This window comes from Primulina tabacum, chromosome 16 (assembly GCF_025594145.1).
Source record: "Primulina tabacum isolate GXHZ01 chromosome 16, ASM2559414v2, whole genome shotgun sequence".
Taxonomy (NCBI): Eukaryota; Viridiplantae; Streptophyta; class Magnoliopsida; order Lamiales; family Gesneriaceae; genus Primulina; species Primulina tabacum.
This window is the reverse complement of record NC_134565.1, coordinates 35,512,499-35,529,518: the sequence shown is the minus strand read 5'-3', so window position 1 is coordinate 35,529,518 and position 17,020 is coordinate 35,512,499. Positions and strand designations below refer to the sequence as shown.

The following is a 17,020-nucleotide window of genomic DNA, read 5'->3' as shown; positions in this document are numbered from 1 at the left end:
GTTGGATTCTCTTCTTGACTGGCAAATCCGTAACATGCAGGATGGACCTGTCTGGTGGAGTCTGTTTCGACGATCCGGCGACATCCCAGAGAACCGCCATTGCTGCACAAGAATTGTATTCTTCTGCATCTGTAACAGTGGCCGAACCCAAGCCGCTTCCATTCCGCACCGCCGGGACGGAAGCTGCCATCGAAAAATATTATCTATGAACAGAAACAGTAGAATACAGAATCGATATAATTCGAGAATTGGCCATCGTGATTTATCTAGCTTTTTTTAAAGATATTCGAATCCAGCTGCGATTGAGTGAGGATTTCATGCTGGAGGAGGCCACTTGTCGGATGAAATGGTTGGAATTTGTTGAATCCAACGGAAAAAATATTAAGTGGGTTTTTCGAATTGTAGTGATGGCTCTTTGATTTTGCTTTAGATGACGAAATATGTGACCGGATTGCTTTTGTATTTGAGCAATTCATTTCAGATGCTCAGCATGCATTTTTTTTACGAATGTCAATGAATTTAAATTTTTTAATTTAATTAAACTTTTTCAAGTAAATGCTACAAATATGTATATTTCATAAATTTTTGGAACAGTTTTGAAGCTTCTTGAAGTGAATGAAATAAAAATATTTTATTAAATTCAACATTTTGTTCACTTTTGGAGAAGAATTGTAGAAAATATCGAAATCATGGATTTTTATAGAATTCCGGAAATGATGTCTAGGGCTGGCTCGAAGTTTATTTTTTTAAAAAAAAATTACTAATACATTTGAACATAAATAAATTTCTAATTTAAATTAACATTTGTAGGAACGACTTCGCTAATTTTATATATATTAATAAAAGATGCACATGTGTTGCATATGTTATTATTATTTTTAATTTGATCAAATAATATTAAACAATTGATACGAAATTATTTTCAATTTAGAAAACTAATTGATTTAAAAAAAATTTGTTTAGATGTTTTTCTATGTAAAATATGAAATGACTTTAGTATGTTTTTTTAGTAGGTTAAGAAAGGATAATTATTGAATTAAATATTTTAGTTTCCTTTAAAATAATTATTTTAATGATCTTAAATTTAATAATATAATACAGATATATGAATTATTATTATTATTAGTATTATTACTATTTGATTTAATTATTAATTTTTTTCTAGCAAATTAGACGTGAGACACACGAGTCACGGCCTCGCCCATTTTAATGAGTCAATAAACTAAAGAAAATAGTGAACGGCCAGATTTCTTTTGCTAATATAATACTTATCCGAATGTAACGGTGCAGATCTTCCCACGTCATTCAAATCTATCCTTCCCAAAGTCGCCGTTTTATCATTTTCCCGATATATCCTTCCCTCTCCACCTTAACTGCCTCTGGCGATCCCTCCCGGACAAGCTATTTCCATCTCTGCGTATGCATACATATAGATACATACTGTACTGTGATTTTTGTGTTGGCGGAACGATGGGGAATGCGAATGGTAGAGAAGAAGGCTGTCCTAATGGCGGCGGAGATGAGGCGTCTGGGAGTCCGGTACACGATCCGAATGAGCGCATGGATTCGTTTGATTTAATGCTCAGCTTTCCTACGCATGATCAGATTTATTATGATGTCAGATAAGCATCATGAATCAGTATGTTGTCTCACTAGCTTCCTAGTAGGATGGCTTTAAATACTGAAGCAAAGTCTGGATTCATGCAGGAAAATACTCCAGAGATCAGGCAAAGACCACTCAATTCTCTTGGTCCTCCCACCAGGTATATACTGTTACAGATTCACTGTGGATGGTGAAGTGAAATATGCTCCAGATCTTCCGTGCGACTCTGATGAGATGGGTCGTCGCTGTAATCTTCTTGATGTCAATGTAAGTGAATAATCTTCTTGTGCATATAACTTGGTATGGCTGGTCTTAGAAATTCTTATTAATATTTAGCCTTCATTTGTCCTTAATGTTTAAAAGCTCAAGTGCAGTAGCTTCCTGCACAGCAACTTGCAGTGTTTTGTCCAAACAAGTGTTTCCTTTGCTTTTTTTTTTTTCTGCTGCGGCTAAAAGTTGTCTCCTAGAAAGTTAACTCTTGATATACTAGAGAAATTGAGATGCTACCGGCGTTGTAAAGTAATGCTTTCACGTTCCAATTTCACAGAAACTTTGTAGGAACATCTCATATAATTAAAATTAAATAATCTCATTGCATATTTATTTTTCTAAGAAAATACTGACACAGGGGATTCATGTGGCCAAGTCTAGGCAAACGTTGTTTTAGTAAATAAAAAATTTATTACTCAGAAAAAGAGTACAAATTTACTGGAAATTTAAATGAGATACCTCAGTATTGCCCTCTTCTGACTATTAATACATAAAATGTTTGTCTCTAGCAATGCTAGCTAATTAAGGTGTTGATCATTGACATCATTGGCTCTTTCTTGAACAGTTTCTTTGTTAAATTTACAGAATTATGTTCCGGAAAACCTTGACAGTGTGGCAGAGTTTGACGCTCCCCCATCACCGGACTCCAGCTACAGTCAAGCTTTCCCTGGAGATGAAGATTTTGCTAAGGATCCGATGTTGGTTCCACCACAACTCCAATCAACTGTGTTTGACTCTGAAAACTGTAAAGAGACCACTTCTTCGTCGAAACCCCAGCATGTGGAGCTTAACCACCTGTTTGTAGAGCAAGGATGTTTGTCTCAGTCTGTTGTTGCTCTGGGTCTGACTCATCGGTTCCGATCCAAGTATGTGACCGTGGTCCTTTATAAACCACTCAAGAGATGATCATATTCTTGCTCATTAAATCTTTACTTTGGCAATCATCTTATCATGCTACTGTGTATAAACTTTACTAATGTTTGCCTCTTGTACATTATGTGGTTTTGTCTACGGTATATCTGGTTTACAGAAGCAATGAGAAATCACTTGCATCTTATCGTTCTTATTTGTTCTTTCATTATTTGAACTAATTCGGCATCTATGTCTTTAGTCTTGAGCAGCTTCTGCTTTGAAAAAAAGTTGTCTTTTTAAGGTGTGAAGTGGAGAGTGGCTGAATTTAGAAGATAATACCTCTCATCAGCTTTTATTGCCTCTACAAGTCTCTTCGCTCGTCTTTGCCTATATTTGTTTATATTTCTCCTCTTCTTGCTGGTTGCTTCTATCCTTTGTTTTTGCCTTGTGTCTTCGTTGTGCATGCTAGTGAGTTGTGAATGGAATTGAATGGATTATATTCCTGCGTTAAACATTCTGCAAATATTTGATGATATATCTAATATACCAAGTGAATGTTCGGTGCATCTCTCATATGTTGATTGTTTGTCTTAAAGGGTAATTGAGTATATCTAGGGAACCAAAACAAGATAAAAGGATGGCTTAGGATTGTTGGCTCTGAATTATGAACTTGTCGATTAAACCCATTGTGCAGCCAAAGTATATTGAAGATGCCAAGACAACTAGTTTCGCCACTCGGAAGATTATATATTTTTATTATGGGGATGAGAGATATTAGAAACTATTCAGTATGAAACTCCTCCTTAAATTAACCTTCAAATGCGAGCAACAAAGCGATTGACCTATAGCTCTTTAATACGAGACACGAGAGAGGACCATCTATATTTGGTCGCTTTGTGGAGATATAGAATGATACTGGGGATGTCCAACGACCAAATCGTAGCCTGTCGACATAAGTCTCAAAAGCTCAGAGTTCCCCAGTTATTCCATGTTCATGAACCTGGTTTGAGGTAGGGAATTTTGTACCGAACGGAAATACCGATGAAATAGACATATGAATTCTTATAGTAAAGGGGGCAGAAAGCATTCCGTTTTCAAGCCACAAAATCTAGAGCAAGGAACGAACTAGGGCATGAAACTACAGCTCTAAGACAATAATGCCCAGAAAAAGGAAAGGACGAACTGATGGGAGTATGTCTAAATAAGATATTTACAGAAATCCGTAAAAGAAAGGGAGAAGCCTTATACATTAATCAACTAAAAATAAACAAACACACACAGGAAAATATAGAAATGGAGTCGACAACTTAGAATATCCACAAATTAATCAACGGGTCAAACATAACTCGAAGTTGTCCAAATTGGTTCTTAATATCAAATCTTGAAAACCTACAACATGGACAACCCAAATATCCAAAGCAGAGGACAGAGTGAATCAGCATACATTGAAGAACGGCACTAAACTACTATGCAAACAAAAGAGTAGGCAAGTACCAAACAATGCTAATAAAGCATAACACATCCTAACAAACAGAAATCTCAGATAACTTCTCTTCCCCAGCTTCCTTGTTTTTTCCTTGTACTTTTTAAATATTTAGCTTGGGTTGTTCAGATCTCATTTGGCCATCATAACTTTGACAAACTCCTCGTAGTTAATCTGTCCATCGCCATCAACATCAGCCTCACGGATCATCTCATCAACTTCCTCGTCGGTGAGCTTCTCCCCAAGATTTGTCATGACGTGGCGAAGTTCAGCTGCAGAGATGAATCCATTCTGATCCTTGTCGAAAACCCGAAAAGCTTCCTTGAGCTCCTCTTCAGAATCAGTGTCCTTCATCTTCCGGGCCATCAGGTTTAGGAACTCTGGGAAATCGATAGTTCCATTACCATCAGCATCAACCTCATTGATCATATCCTGAAGTTCAGCCTCCGTGGGGTTCTGTCCCAAAGAGCGCATTACTGTCCCAAGCTCCTTCGTGGTAATGCAACCTGTCCAGTATTCACAAGGAACAATAAGAGACACCAAGTTTGCAAACTTTATAAAGGTTTACGGTGATTCTATAAGAATAATATGGAAAAGTCCATAACGCGAGCTTCTCTAATATGCAATGACTATAAGCATAAAGTAAGAAAAATTGTACCAACCATTCAACTAATTACTTCAGTAAACTCAAAATTCAAAGTTATACTTGTAGTCGATAATGTATCCAATGCTTGTTCCAAGCCTCTCAACCTTCCCAGATTAACAAAAAACAAAATGAAAACATTTTCAAATATGTCTATCAGAAACTAAGAAAAGAATGGCGGAAGCTGAAGAAATGGGACTTCATTCAATACCCAAATGGAAGTTTCGAAGAAGTAAGTACAATAACCGTCATGTGCCTCTTTTATATCAATACAAAGAGAAATGAAAAACACGCGCTTATGGGAAAATAAGAAAAGATTAGCAAGGAACAAGCAAAAACGTGTTTTGCTTGTTAATACGCCCCCTCAAGATGGAGCATGGATGTTGTGAATCCCCATCTTGGACAATAACATGCGGAAGCGAGTCGGCAGTAGCGACTTGGTAAACAAATCAGCAAGCTGCAAATGCGTTGAAAGATGTAGAATCTTGATGAGTCCACTGTGAAGTTTTTCTCGCACAATATGACAATCAATTTCAATATGCTTCGTTCTCTCATGAAAAACAGGATTGGATGCAATGTGAATAGCCGATTGACTGTCACAAAACAGCACAGCAGGTGCAGCACAAGAAATGCAGAGGTCCTTCAACAATGATAACAGCCAAATCACCTCACAAGTAGCATTGGCCATCGACCTGTATTATGCTTCAGTGGATGACCTGGAAACGGTTTGTTGTTTCTTGGATTTCCACGATATTAAAGACTCACCAAGAAGAACACAATATCCAGAAACTGAGCGCCGAGTGTCTTGACAAGCTGCCCAATCCGAGTCAGAAAAAAACTAAGTTTGAGTGGGGTTGATTGTCCATAAAAGAGACCTTGACCAACCGTGCCTTTCACATACTTAAGTACTGAATATACGGCTTGAAGATGTGGAGTTCGAGGACTTAGACACAAACTGACTTAGCTTGTTGACTGAATAGGCAAGATCAGGTCTTGTGATGGTTAAATACAAGAGCTTTCCCATTAGCCTTTGATATAAAGAAGGATCACTCAATAAGTCACCATCTTCAGTATTTAGCTTTGAATTGACATCCAAGGGTGTTGTGCGAGGCTTGCATCCTAAGAGACCCGCCTCAGTTAGTAGTTGAAGTGCATAGTGTCGTTGACAAATGGAGATGCCACGAGAAGATCTTGCAACTTCTATCCCCAGAAAGTACCTCAAGCTGCCCAAATCTTTTAGTTTAAAATGACTAATCAAGAACATCTTCAAGTCTAAGGCGTCCTGCTCATTATTCTTGGCAATGACAATGTCGTCCACATAAACCAATAATGCCAAAAAAACATCACCCCGTGTTTGAGTAAACAAAGAGCTATCAGCATGTGACTGATGAAAACCAATGGTGAGCAATGTAGATGAAAATTTGGAAAACCATTGACGTGAAGCCTGTTTAAGGCCATACAAAGATTTGTGGAGCTTGCAAACTGCATTCATGGGAAGATTTACCCCCTTTTGTTGATATCCTGGAGGCAATGACATGTACACCTCCTCATCTAAATCACCATGTAGGAAAGCATTATTGACATCAAGTTGGGTAAGAGACCAACCACGAATTACAGCCAACGCCAGCAATGTTCTGACCGTGACAATCTTGGCCACAGGTGAGAATGTTAATAAACAGTCCACCCCCTCCTGTTGTGTGTATCCCTTGGCAACCAACCGTGCTTTATACATTTCTAGTGTGCCATCAGCTCGAAATTTAGCCTTATATACCCAGCGACACCCCACAACACTCTTCCCATGTGGTAAGGGAACAATAGACCAAGTTCGATTGCTTTCCAGAGCTTGCAATTCAGCATCCATGGCTTCGTGCCACTCTGGTTTCACAACAGCTTGGGAGAAAGTATTGGGTTCAACAATGGAAGATATGTTGTGAACAAAGGCTTGGTAAGGAATGGAAAGTTTATGGTTGCTAAGAACATGAAGATAAAGGATGAGTTGTGGAGGAATGAGAAGAAGATGCAGTGGCATAACATTGATAATCAGTCAACCATGCATGTTTAGTGGGAACTCGATGTGGACGGGCAGCAACATCATTATTGGAACTTGCAGCCGGAGTTTTTGAAGGCTGTGAAGAAAGAGGAGCCTGGGTTGGTAGAACAGAATCAGAGAAGAATGTAGTGTCCACAGAAGAAGAAGATTCACATTGGAAAGGGAAAATATTTTCGTGAAATGTTACATCTCGAGATATATAAATCTCATTTGTGAGAAGATTAAGCAATTTATATGCTTTGTAGCCAGGGGGATAACCGAGGAAAACAGATTTGATTGCGCGGGGAGAGAATTTGGTACGATGGCTAAGGAGGGTTGAACCATAGCACATGCAACCAAACACCTTTAAATGAGAGTACGAAGGACTTTTATGAAAAAGTAGATCAAAGGGAGATTTGTTTGACAAAAAGAATGTAGGTGTACGATTAATAAGATATACGGATGTGAGAATGCAATCACTCCAGTATACTAAAGGAATTTGAGATTGAAAAAGTAGAGCCCGGGCCACATTCAAAATGTGTTGGTGCTTTCTTTCTACGACAGAATTTTGTTGAAGACGCTCCACACAAGAATGAAATGGAATGATTCCTTCGGACTTGAAAAATTCAGAGAACCGAAGTTCGGGAGCATTGTCGGATCGAACTGACTTTATTTGTTTGTCAAACTGTGTACGAATCATCCGACAGTAGGAAGGAAATATATGAAGCACATCAGATTTAGACTTAAGCAAATAAATCCACGTGAATCGAGATTGGTCATCAACAATTGTGAGAAAATATTTGAATCCATCAACATTTGGAGGATTAAAAGGACCCCAAACATCAATATGAATCAAATCAAAAGGACTATCGGACAATGAATTATTGGAAATAAATGGCGATCGTCTTTGTTTTGACAAAGGGCATATTTCACAGTTCAATATATCATTGTTATTGATGGGATTAATGTCCAAAGCCTTTCCCAAAACAGATAACTTGGGAAAAGAAGCATGTCCAAATCTATAATGCCAAAGTTGAGACTTGGAAAGGGAAACGTTACAAATTGTAGTGGAAGCTGGAAAATGACAGAGAATGTACAGGTCGCCCACTCTTCTACCCATCCCAATCATCTTGTCCTGGTTGAGAACCTGGATTTGACAAGAATCATGAAGAAAAGATACTGAAGCAAGGAATTTGTTTGGTTAAAGAACTGATGGACATCAAGTTGAATTTGAAATGAGGGACATAAAGAACATCTTTCAGGATTAGTTCACGTGACAATTTAACTGTCCCAATGTGGGTAACCGATGCAATCGAATTATTAGGCAATGTGACACTAGAATGAAACGGTTTGAAGGCATGGTAAGACTTCAAAGAACAACACATATGGTGTGTGGCACCTGTGTCTATGATCCAAGATAAGGTAAAGGCAGAAGTAGAGGTAGTGAATAATGAGGATGTACCGGTGAAACAAAGTGCAGTATCAGGTTGGCGTTGTGAAACCAAAGTATTGCTACCAAGCTGAAGTTGCGAACTTAAAAATGCAATAAGCTGCCGGCAATGTTCTGGATTCAGATTTTCACCGGTAATTGGCAGTGGCGCATCAGAATAGCTGCGAGCATGATTAACATGGACTCTTCCTTCACTCTCTTCACCAGTAGTTGGCAGTGGCACATTAAAACAGCTGCGAGTATGATTAATATGGACTTTTCCTTCACTCTGTTTCTACTTATACCTTGGATGACTCGGAGGAATATCCGTGCAATTTGTAACATTTATCAACAGTGTGATTGGGAAAGTGGCAATGTGAACAAACATGCCTATCAAACTTAGTTCCCTTAATGGTAAGAGCACCTCTTACAGCTGCAACGTTCAAGGTATTGAAGGCTAGTGATTGATCTGGCAGAGTTACAGAAGCATCATGATGTATCGATCTTTGCCTCTCCTCCTGAACAACCAAAGAGAAAGTCTTCAAAATCACTGGCAGTGGCTCCATAATTAAGATCTAAGCACGGATTTGAGCATGATTCATTTAAACCCATTAAGAACTGCATCACACACTCCTGATTATGATAATCCAGCCATTCCTTTATCGAACCACAGTGACACATGGAAAACGGCTGGAAATCTTTCGATTCGTCCCACAAAGTTCTCATTCTAGTGTAATATGAACTAATATCCATTGAGCCTTGGTGTAGTCCAGTTAAGAGTTTCTTAATTTGAAAAACTCTCGGAGGCCGGAGCATTACTTTGATGAAATCGATCTCTTAGATCATTCCAAATTTCATATGCAGTGGACATGTATAATAAGCTATCCGCAATCTCTCGGCTGACAGAATTCAAAATCCACGAGATCACCATGCTATTACATCGGATCCACACTGCATATAACAAATCACCAGATGGAGGGCGTAATTGCGTACCGTCAACAAACAAAAGTTTATTCTTAGCGGTCAAAGCCATTGACATTGCTCTACTCCAGGTATTATAGTTGCTACCTGTAAGTAAATGAGAAACCAAGACCAAACCAGGATGATCGCCATTTTGCAGATAGAATGGGCTACTCGAGTCTTCGTAAGATACTCGACCACCTGAGTTGTTTGAGCTTGTAGCTTGAGAAATTGGTACTTGATTTCCTCTCGCCATTGAAGATAATCAGAGTTTCAGCTTAGAAATTCAAGCTCTGATACCATATCACAAACTAAGAAAAGAATGGCGGAAGCTGAAGAAATGGGACTTCATTCAATACCCAAATGGAAGTCTCGAAGAAGTAAGTACAATAACCGTCATGTGCCTCTTTTATATCAATACAAAGAGAAATGAAAAACACGCGCTTATGGGAAAATAAGAAAAGATTAGCAAGGAACAAGCAAAAACGTGTTTTGCTTGTTAATAATGTCAAAACGACTTCGCTGAGAATTAACAGCTCGAAACAAGTATACCAGCATGATTCATTGCTTTGACTTTGCTGTGAAAAACAAGTGACAACAAACTCCAGCATCCGGTGCAGTAGAGCATCGGATTACGAAAAACACAAAAAGCACTGATTTTTCACCAATCATTCTCAATACGATATGCACATAAACGATTCAACAAATCCAGCATCTGAATATCATAAACAAACTTCATTTCTTTTTTTCCTTTAAAAAAAGGAAACTTTCCACCTATCGGCCCGACAAGTCCTTCAGATTCGATCATAAAAGCACGACTCATTAACAAATGATGCACAATGCACACAAACACAACAAAGCTGCGCTCCATCATCACGCGTATATATTTAGCACACGATCCACATTTCTCAATCGAAATCCAAGATCACCACGAATGTTTGCAAATACGCAACAAACCAATAACGCCCATAAAACCAATAACCACGAACATATATATCTACACAATAACATTTCCAATCATTCGCGCACCAAAATAAAATAGATATAAAAAAGGCGACTCACCGTCTCCATCCTTGTCAAATAGAGAAAAAGCCTCCTTGAATTCCGAGATCTGATCGTCCGTAAGCTGATCCGCCATTTTCTTTCCTCTTCAGCTAAGACTGCAGAATCGCAGCGACTAATTTGAACCGTGAGAGAGAGAGAGATTGGTGCGTGCGTCAACGGAGAAAATGTCAAAGTGTGAGAGAGGTGATGCTTTTTCCTTTTTCCATTTATTTTCTTTTAATTTCAAATTTTTTATTAAAAATAATAATATTTTGGTAAATTATAACTATTTTGTTGCTTTATAATTCCCGCTGAATTTTTTTTGAACGGTATTTAAACTAATTATTATATTTAAAACTCTCTAGTAAATTATATTGATAGGTCTATATGAGACAGATATTTATACTTTCTCACACCCCCACGCGCAGGGCAACAGCGGCACCGGTGGATATCATTACTATTAGAAAAATCACAACCGTGAATCTATTGGTCTGTGTATCTTTTCAATATATCGATATATAGATGCACACGTTACGTATTTGTATAATATTTTTTTATAATTTATTTGATTTATATTTAAATGACGATCAAAGTGTATTTATAAAAAATAGTGAAAGATTACACTACATTTTTTATATATGAATTAAAATACATAAAAAGAGAGAAAAATATACTCAAATAGGAACTGAATCCACAACTTGTAGATTTAAGAAACAAAAGCTCTATCCGCTAGCTGTATGTGACTTATATTAAAATTTTAACACTTTATTAATTCATATAATTATTAAAATAAATAATAACACCAAAAATTAGTTACTCCGTATATATCAAACTTAATAATATAGTATAGATAATATAGAAGCATAGATGTATCCTTTCAATGAAAAGTAACATTTTTTTTATAAAAATCAACATATGTTACATAATATATTTTTTAAATCAAAAATTAATATTTTTCTCTCAAAACAATATATAATATTTTTCATAATATAAGTGCAAACTAATACTTTAAATATAACAAGTAATACTTATCATATGTTGGGTCGGAAATCCGTTTCATAAATTTTTTTATTAATTATATTTGAAATAAAATGTCTTTCAAATATAATTAATAAAAAAATTGCTTTTATATATATATATATATTGCTTATATTATAAGAATATATTGTATTTATATTGACAAGCTATTTTTTATGATGCGAAATTTCAGTATACAAATTTTCAAGTGATGGTTTACATAATGATTTTCAAGTGATGGATCACATAATGATCTCAAGTTTAGTATATAAAATAATATCTTACTCTTGCGTTGTTATTTTATATAATAAATTATTTAAAAATTTGTAAACATGGATATTTGAATAATTGCTTAATAATTTTATATAATATAATGAATATATTTATTTACAATATTATATAAAACATATTTATATCATTTAAGATAATGTTCAAAGGATGCCGATCTTTAAAGTCAAATTGGGTTTTTATCATTTTATTTCATATATTTGATGAGTTGAGCTATTGTTAATAATAATAAAAAAAAAACATTTAAAAAATCATATAATATTTAGTTTATCAATTTTTTTAAAAATAAATAAATATTTTCAATTCATCACATTTATTAGATGGATGAATTTGATTAAAATTTTAAATTATTTTTTAGAGCATATAAAAAATTATGCTAAAGTTCTAATTAAGATTGATAATAATAATGTAAATTTACGAGAATTCGATATACCAAAAATTTACGATGACACTTTCACTAGAAAGTTGGAAAATGTATATCATAAGAAAATGTAAATTTATTGTAATATTTTAGATAATATATAAAACTAAATATATAATAGTTTAACAAAACCCACAATCATAAATGAAATTAATTGAAATAACATTATCAATAAATAATTTAAATATAGTCTATATTTTCAAAAAGACGTTAGATTCAAATTTTAATTTTTTAAAAAAATCGAAAATACTTCACATTTTATTACGAATTTATTTATTTATTTTTCAAATATTTAACGTGATAGGTAAATAAATTAATATTGATAAATAATTTCTTTTATATCATGTTACTTTTGACAAGAACTACTATTTTTTGGCATAATTTTCTCATATATGTGATGCACAATTTGTTATTTTATGTACTTGATTATTAAAATTAGTAAATATGAGCATTTGAATAAACATATAAATTATTGATATTATGTAATGAATGTATTTAATTTTAAACATTATTATATAAAAAAGTTTATATCATCTGATATAATATTCAAATGAAGATAACAATCTCATGCCTTGAAATTTTCGTCTTTACTGTCACATTCAATATATTGATTGAGTTGAATTATTATAGATAAAAAAATTTAAAACGAAATTAAAAAAAAATATTTTATTTAGTCTATAAAAATTTTAAAGAACAACTAAATATTTTTTAAACAGTGAAATTTATTATCATTTAGTACCTTAATAAATTTTGATTAAATTTTTTAATTTGTTTGATAACATGTTAAATTATTTATACTACGTTTACGATTAATATTTATAATAATATCAATTTACAAACAATCAATATACAAAAAAAATTAAGATTATTTGTTCACTAGAAATTGTAAAATATAATATTATGTACAAAAATTTATATTTTATTTAATATATTCAATGAATAGCGAGAACTTAGTATACAAAAGTGACACAAATATCAAAACTGTAATCAAAATTAAATGAAATAATATAAATTACGTTTAACCGTATTTTATATTTCCAAGAAGTTCATATTCATATTTAAATTTTTAAAAAATCGGAAAGACTTCGTATTTAATAACATATTCATTATATATTTACTACATTATACTGATATTTACAGTATATAATTATTTAAATTTTAACAAATTTATTCTGACAGTATTTTATTAAATTTAGTCTGCAGATCTTCATCAACTTCATAGGAAAATATATTCATTTGTACAAAAAAAAAGGAGCGAATGATAGAATTAGGACATAGCAAATTAGATCTCGTGTCGTGAGTGAAGATAAGTCGAAAACATGCTTACCTTATTATTTGGAAAAAGATTTGGAACCCTGGTTTTCGCCCCAATCTAGGTCAGGGGCTTACTTGCTATGTCTCGCATCTTCATAAGACTCAACTTGTTCTTCGAGCCCTGCTTATCCCAGCACTCGGTGCAAGGGATTCGCAAATCAAATGTGAAGCTCAACCATATACACCATTGTCAATTGAAAAACAAATTATAGTAAATTTTTTTGTTGTTGTCAATCATAGCTAGCAAGAAGGCGAGTCTCCAAGCACAATGAATATGAAAAAAGAGAGCGCTAAGATTTTTCTTTGGAGCTTTATTCTTGGTCTCTGAACACTGTAGGTCAAGCTTAGCTTATTGTTTTGATTGTATTCCAAATAGTTACATGAGCTAAATGAGTAAGCGCGGTGTTCTCTAGGTAGAGAGGTCGAATGATAAGGGGGTTGTCAGGGTCCGAAAGGGATTGAGTTGCTGTCGAGATAGGCCCAATGCAACTTCATTTATTCCAGCTTCTTTAGTTCAAACTTAATTTAGACTATTTTTTTTTTAAGATACATATATAAGTTTGTCAGTTTGATAAACCTTTCACGGAGAATCTTAATTTCTTCTCGAGTCCTCTTGAATTTATGAGTCTCATAATTTTGTTCACACGAAAATATATGAACGTGATTTATTTTATTTTATTTCTTGTTTAAGCTAATGGGCGTAATAATTTTTAATCTTATTGAGATTCGATGCATGACAAATTGACGACCCAAAAAATATTATTTTATATAGAATAGATGTCCTGCAAGCCAAATGTTGGCTAGAGAATTTATTTACTCAAGTTTAATAAACAATTTTTATTTTAATATAATTTACTTGTTAATGGTTTCGTTTTTACTTTATCTGTATACTCATGCAATCAGCATAGATAAAGTCCTTAATTATGCTTTAATACAAATGAATCGTAATTCGATGTTGAAACTCATTTGTAAACACTGCATATTCTAAATTCTTTCCTAGTCGATTCAGCCGCCTAAAACATGGATAAAGGTCGCTTGAGCTCGAGACTAGCATCTGTGATGTTGTGTACTGCGTTTCTTGGTAAGGGCATAGAGATGTCCAAACATACAGATGAGTAGTCATATGATGATTATATCAAACAACCCTCCCTCGAACTTTTCAAGTGGTTATCATTCATCGAGAGGATAAGTCCATGGTTATGATTGTACACCATTAGTCCTTACGACCCGGGACAACACTGAGGCTCTATATGCTAGGACTGTGCTTTGACTCGTTTACCGGCTCCAGGAGAGTCATCAGGTGGCGATGTTGGGTACAGTTGCGACACATATAAGAGCCAGTGCATTGTAGTCGGGGATTCACTGCTCATCTACGGGCGTGGGTATCCTATGTGATATGATGAAATTATAGTGCGTGGAATCTCTGGCCAGAGTATGAGATGTACGTTAAAGAAGGAGTTCTCCAACCGTACATGCGATGCCACTATTTATAGTTATCACATAGTTATCGAATTATTATGCAACCCTCGATGAACCAATGGTTGCAGATTCGATCGGGATATATGAGATGAAGGGACCGTACTGTACGTTAATCATAATCGACTGGTTCTTGCAGGCACTATCAGTGATACCCAGGGGATCATGGGGCGATGCTACTAGACGCTCTTATCATGATTCGATGGGTGCAATTAGAAATGAGTTCTGAAATTCTTGATCAAGGTGTTGATGAAAAGAATGAGGCCAACTAGAGTAAGCCCGAATAAGAATAAATGTTATTCTGAATCACAAAGAGTTGTGAACCCACGGCTAGCTGTATCCCTGAACCATTGAGGGTCACACAAGCACTGATTTACTTGTTTCCGTTGAGATAATAAATTCAAGGAGTTGAATTTATAGAAAACATTGAGATAATAAATTCAATGAGTTGAATTTATAAGAAATAAGTTAGATATGATCAATCGATAAGCTTATAAATAAAGTTTATAAAAGCTTATAGAAATTTTGAGAGCTTGACTGCTAAAGACAGTCAAAGGGAGTGCGCGTGTCTTATTTAGACATTGGTGATCTCGAAATTAAAGTGTGCAGCATAATAACAAATAAGATGAAATTGTCATATCGATGATATTGGATCGTCGATCGGGATTATGACGAGATTAATGTAATGGGAGTATGAATCATGGGCTTGTAAGAGTATACGCCCATCATGCAAATTTATTAAAGTTCAAATGGACTTTCATAATTAATTATATTTTAATTGAGTTAAAATATAGCCCATTAAGTTTTTATAAAATATGGTATTGATTGATTATGTAATATGGAAATATCCATGATACCATAATTTAAAACTTGCACACAAAGAAAAAATAAATTAATGCATGATATTCTTGAAAAGATATATGCACAAAGTCGAGATGGGTCTTGGATATGGAATGAAATTAGAATCTATAATTAACTTAATTAATCATATTAATTAAGTTAAGGATGGATTAGAAAAATAATAAGGATTTTACTATTCTTATTGGGATTTTCATTCGAGAGTTACCAAGATTTGCATGCCTAAAGAATCTTTCATTATCTTAATTAATTGAAATTCAATTAATTAAGTAAAATGAATGATTAGTATTAAAATAAGAGTTTTTCTAATTCTTAGAGATATAACATGCATTCGGTGGGTTTGGTTTTTGAAAAAACGAGAATTGCTGCGCTCGAGAATTTTGGTTCTCTCATCAAAGAAGTTTCGGTCACCTTAATTGAGAATTATTGGGTCGATTTTTCTTGGTGTTATATCTCTACGCAAAAACATTTTCTATACTTTCTAGTGTAAGTTAGAAGAGGAACAAGTAATCCGGTCGTGGACCTGATTCGAAGATTAAAGAAGTAGATCGAATAACGTTCGTAGGGATTTACAACAAGAGCTACGTCCGCTAATACCGGAGTAGTTGGTGTCAAGTGAAATTATTCACCAAAGGTATAGTTCTTTAACATACTATGAATGTTTATTTATTAAAACAATACTGCGTGCTCAAAAATATCTTGAATATCAAGATCTAAAATTTTTTAAACTTCCGCTGTTTTTGGGTACGAGAAAACCAAGATCCAACAATATATATATATATATATATATATATTATTTTTTATAATATATATATAATTATTTTGTACTAACTCGTTTTTTTGTAACTTAAATGATGAGTTTATAATTATTTTTTAAAAATATTTACAAATACTATCTCAAAATAATTGTATTGTGATTAATTAATTTATCATTTCACATTAAAAAATACTTGTTTAGATGTGTGATTCATCATTACATCATTTTTTCTTTTTCTTATTTTATTTAATTTCTAAATGCCATAGATAAATGGATATTAGAGTATTTTTGGGTATGGTGTCATAAAGATAATAAACTTAAAGTTATATCTAAAAGTTCAATTTTAATTTGATTTATGATATTTATATATTTTATATACCCCGGGTATCGAAACCAATTTTAGACTTTCGGATTTTACAATAGTATACACCTCGTATTTTTTTAAACAAATATCTTATTTGGGTCATCCATGAAAGTATTACTTTTTATTATGAATAGCAATATGATTCACCGTCTCACAAGAAACCCACAATTATGCAATTATGCTAGAAATAGTTCGAAATTAACATTAATATA

The 17,020-nt window shown here is 34.0% G+C and overlaps 2 protein-coding genes across 2 annotated transcripts; one reads left to right on the top strand and one right to left on the bottom strand.

The window, feature by feature from the left end:
- Window positions 1-1,277: 1,277 nt before the first annotated feature.
- On the top strand, window positions 1,278-2,928 carry LOC142528978 (SNF1-related protein kinase regulatory subunit beta-1-like). Its single transcript, XM_075634305.1, has 3 exons — window positions 1,278-1,639; window positions 1,708-1,870; window positions 2,459-2,928. The coding sequence occupies exons 1-3, from the start codon at window positions 1,632-1,634 to the stop codon at window positions 2,777-2,779; spliced, it is 492 nt and encodes a 163-aa protein (XP_075490420.1). The 5' UTR covers window positions 1,278-1,631; the 3' UTR covers window positions 2,780-2,928.
- Window positions 2,929-4,011: 1,083 nt separating this feature from the next.
- Window positions 4,012-10,549, bottom strand: LOC142528979 (calmodulin-7). The gene is made up of 2 exons (XM_075634306.1): window positions 10,332-10,549; window positions 4,012-4,714 (listed from the first exon to the last, which is right to left on the bottom strand). Exons 1-2 carry the CDS (start codon window positions 10,405-10,407, stop codon window positions 4,341-4,343), a joined length of 450 nt encoding a protein of 149 aa, XP_075490421.1. The 5' UTR covers window positions 10,408-10,549; the 3' UTR covers window positions 4,012-4,340.
- Between the last annotated feature and the right edge of the window lie 6,471 nt (window positions 10,550-17,020).

What these genes read in the sequence shown, in the direction of transcription:
- LOC142528978 (XM_075634305.1), top strand. An exon ending in GTAATCTTCTTGATGTCAAT is followed by an intron (nt 1,871 to 2,458) that starts GTAAGTGAATAA and finishes TTAAATTTACAG; the next exon opens with AATTATGTTCCGGAAAACCT.
- LOC142528979 (XM_075634306.1), bottom strand. Translation starts at nt 10,407, where the DNA reads ATGGCGGATCAGCTTACGGACGATCAGATCTCGGAATTCAAGGAGGCT. An exon ending in ATTTGACAAGGATGGAGACG is followed by an intron (nt 4,715 to 10,331) that starts GTGAGTCGCCTT and finishes AATACTGGACAG; the next exon opens with GTTGCATTACCACGAAGGAG.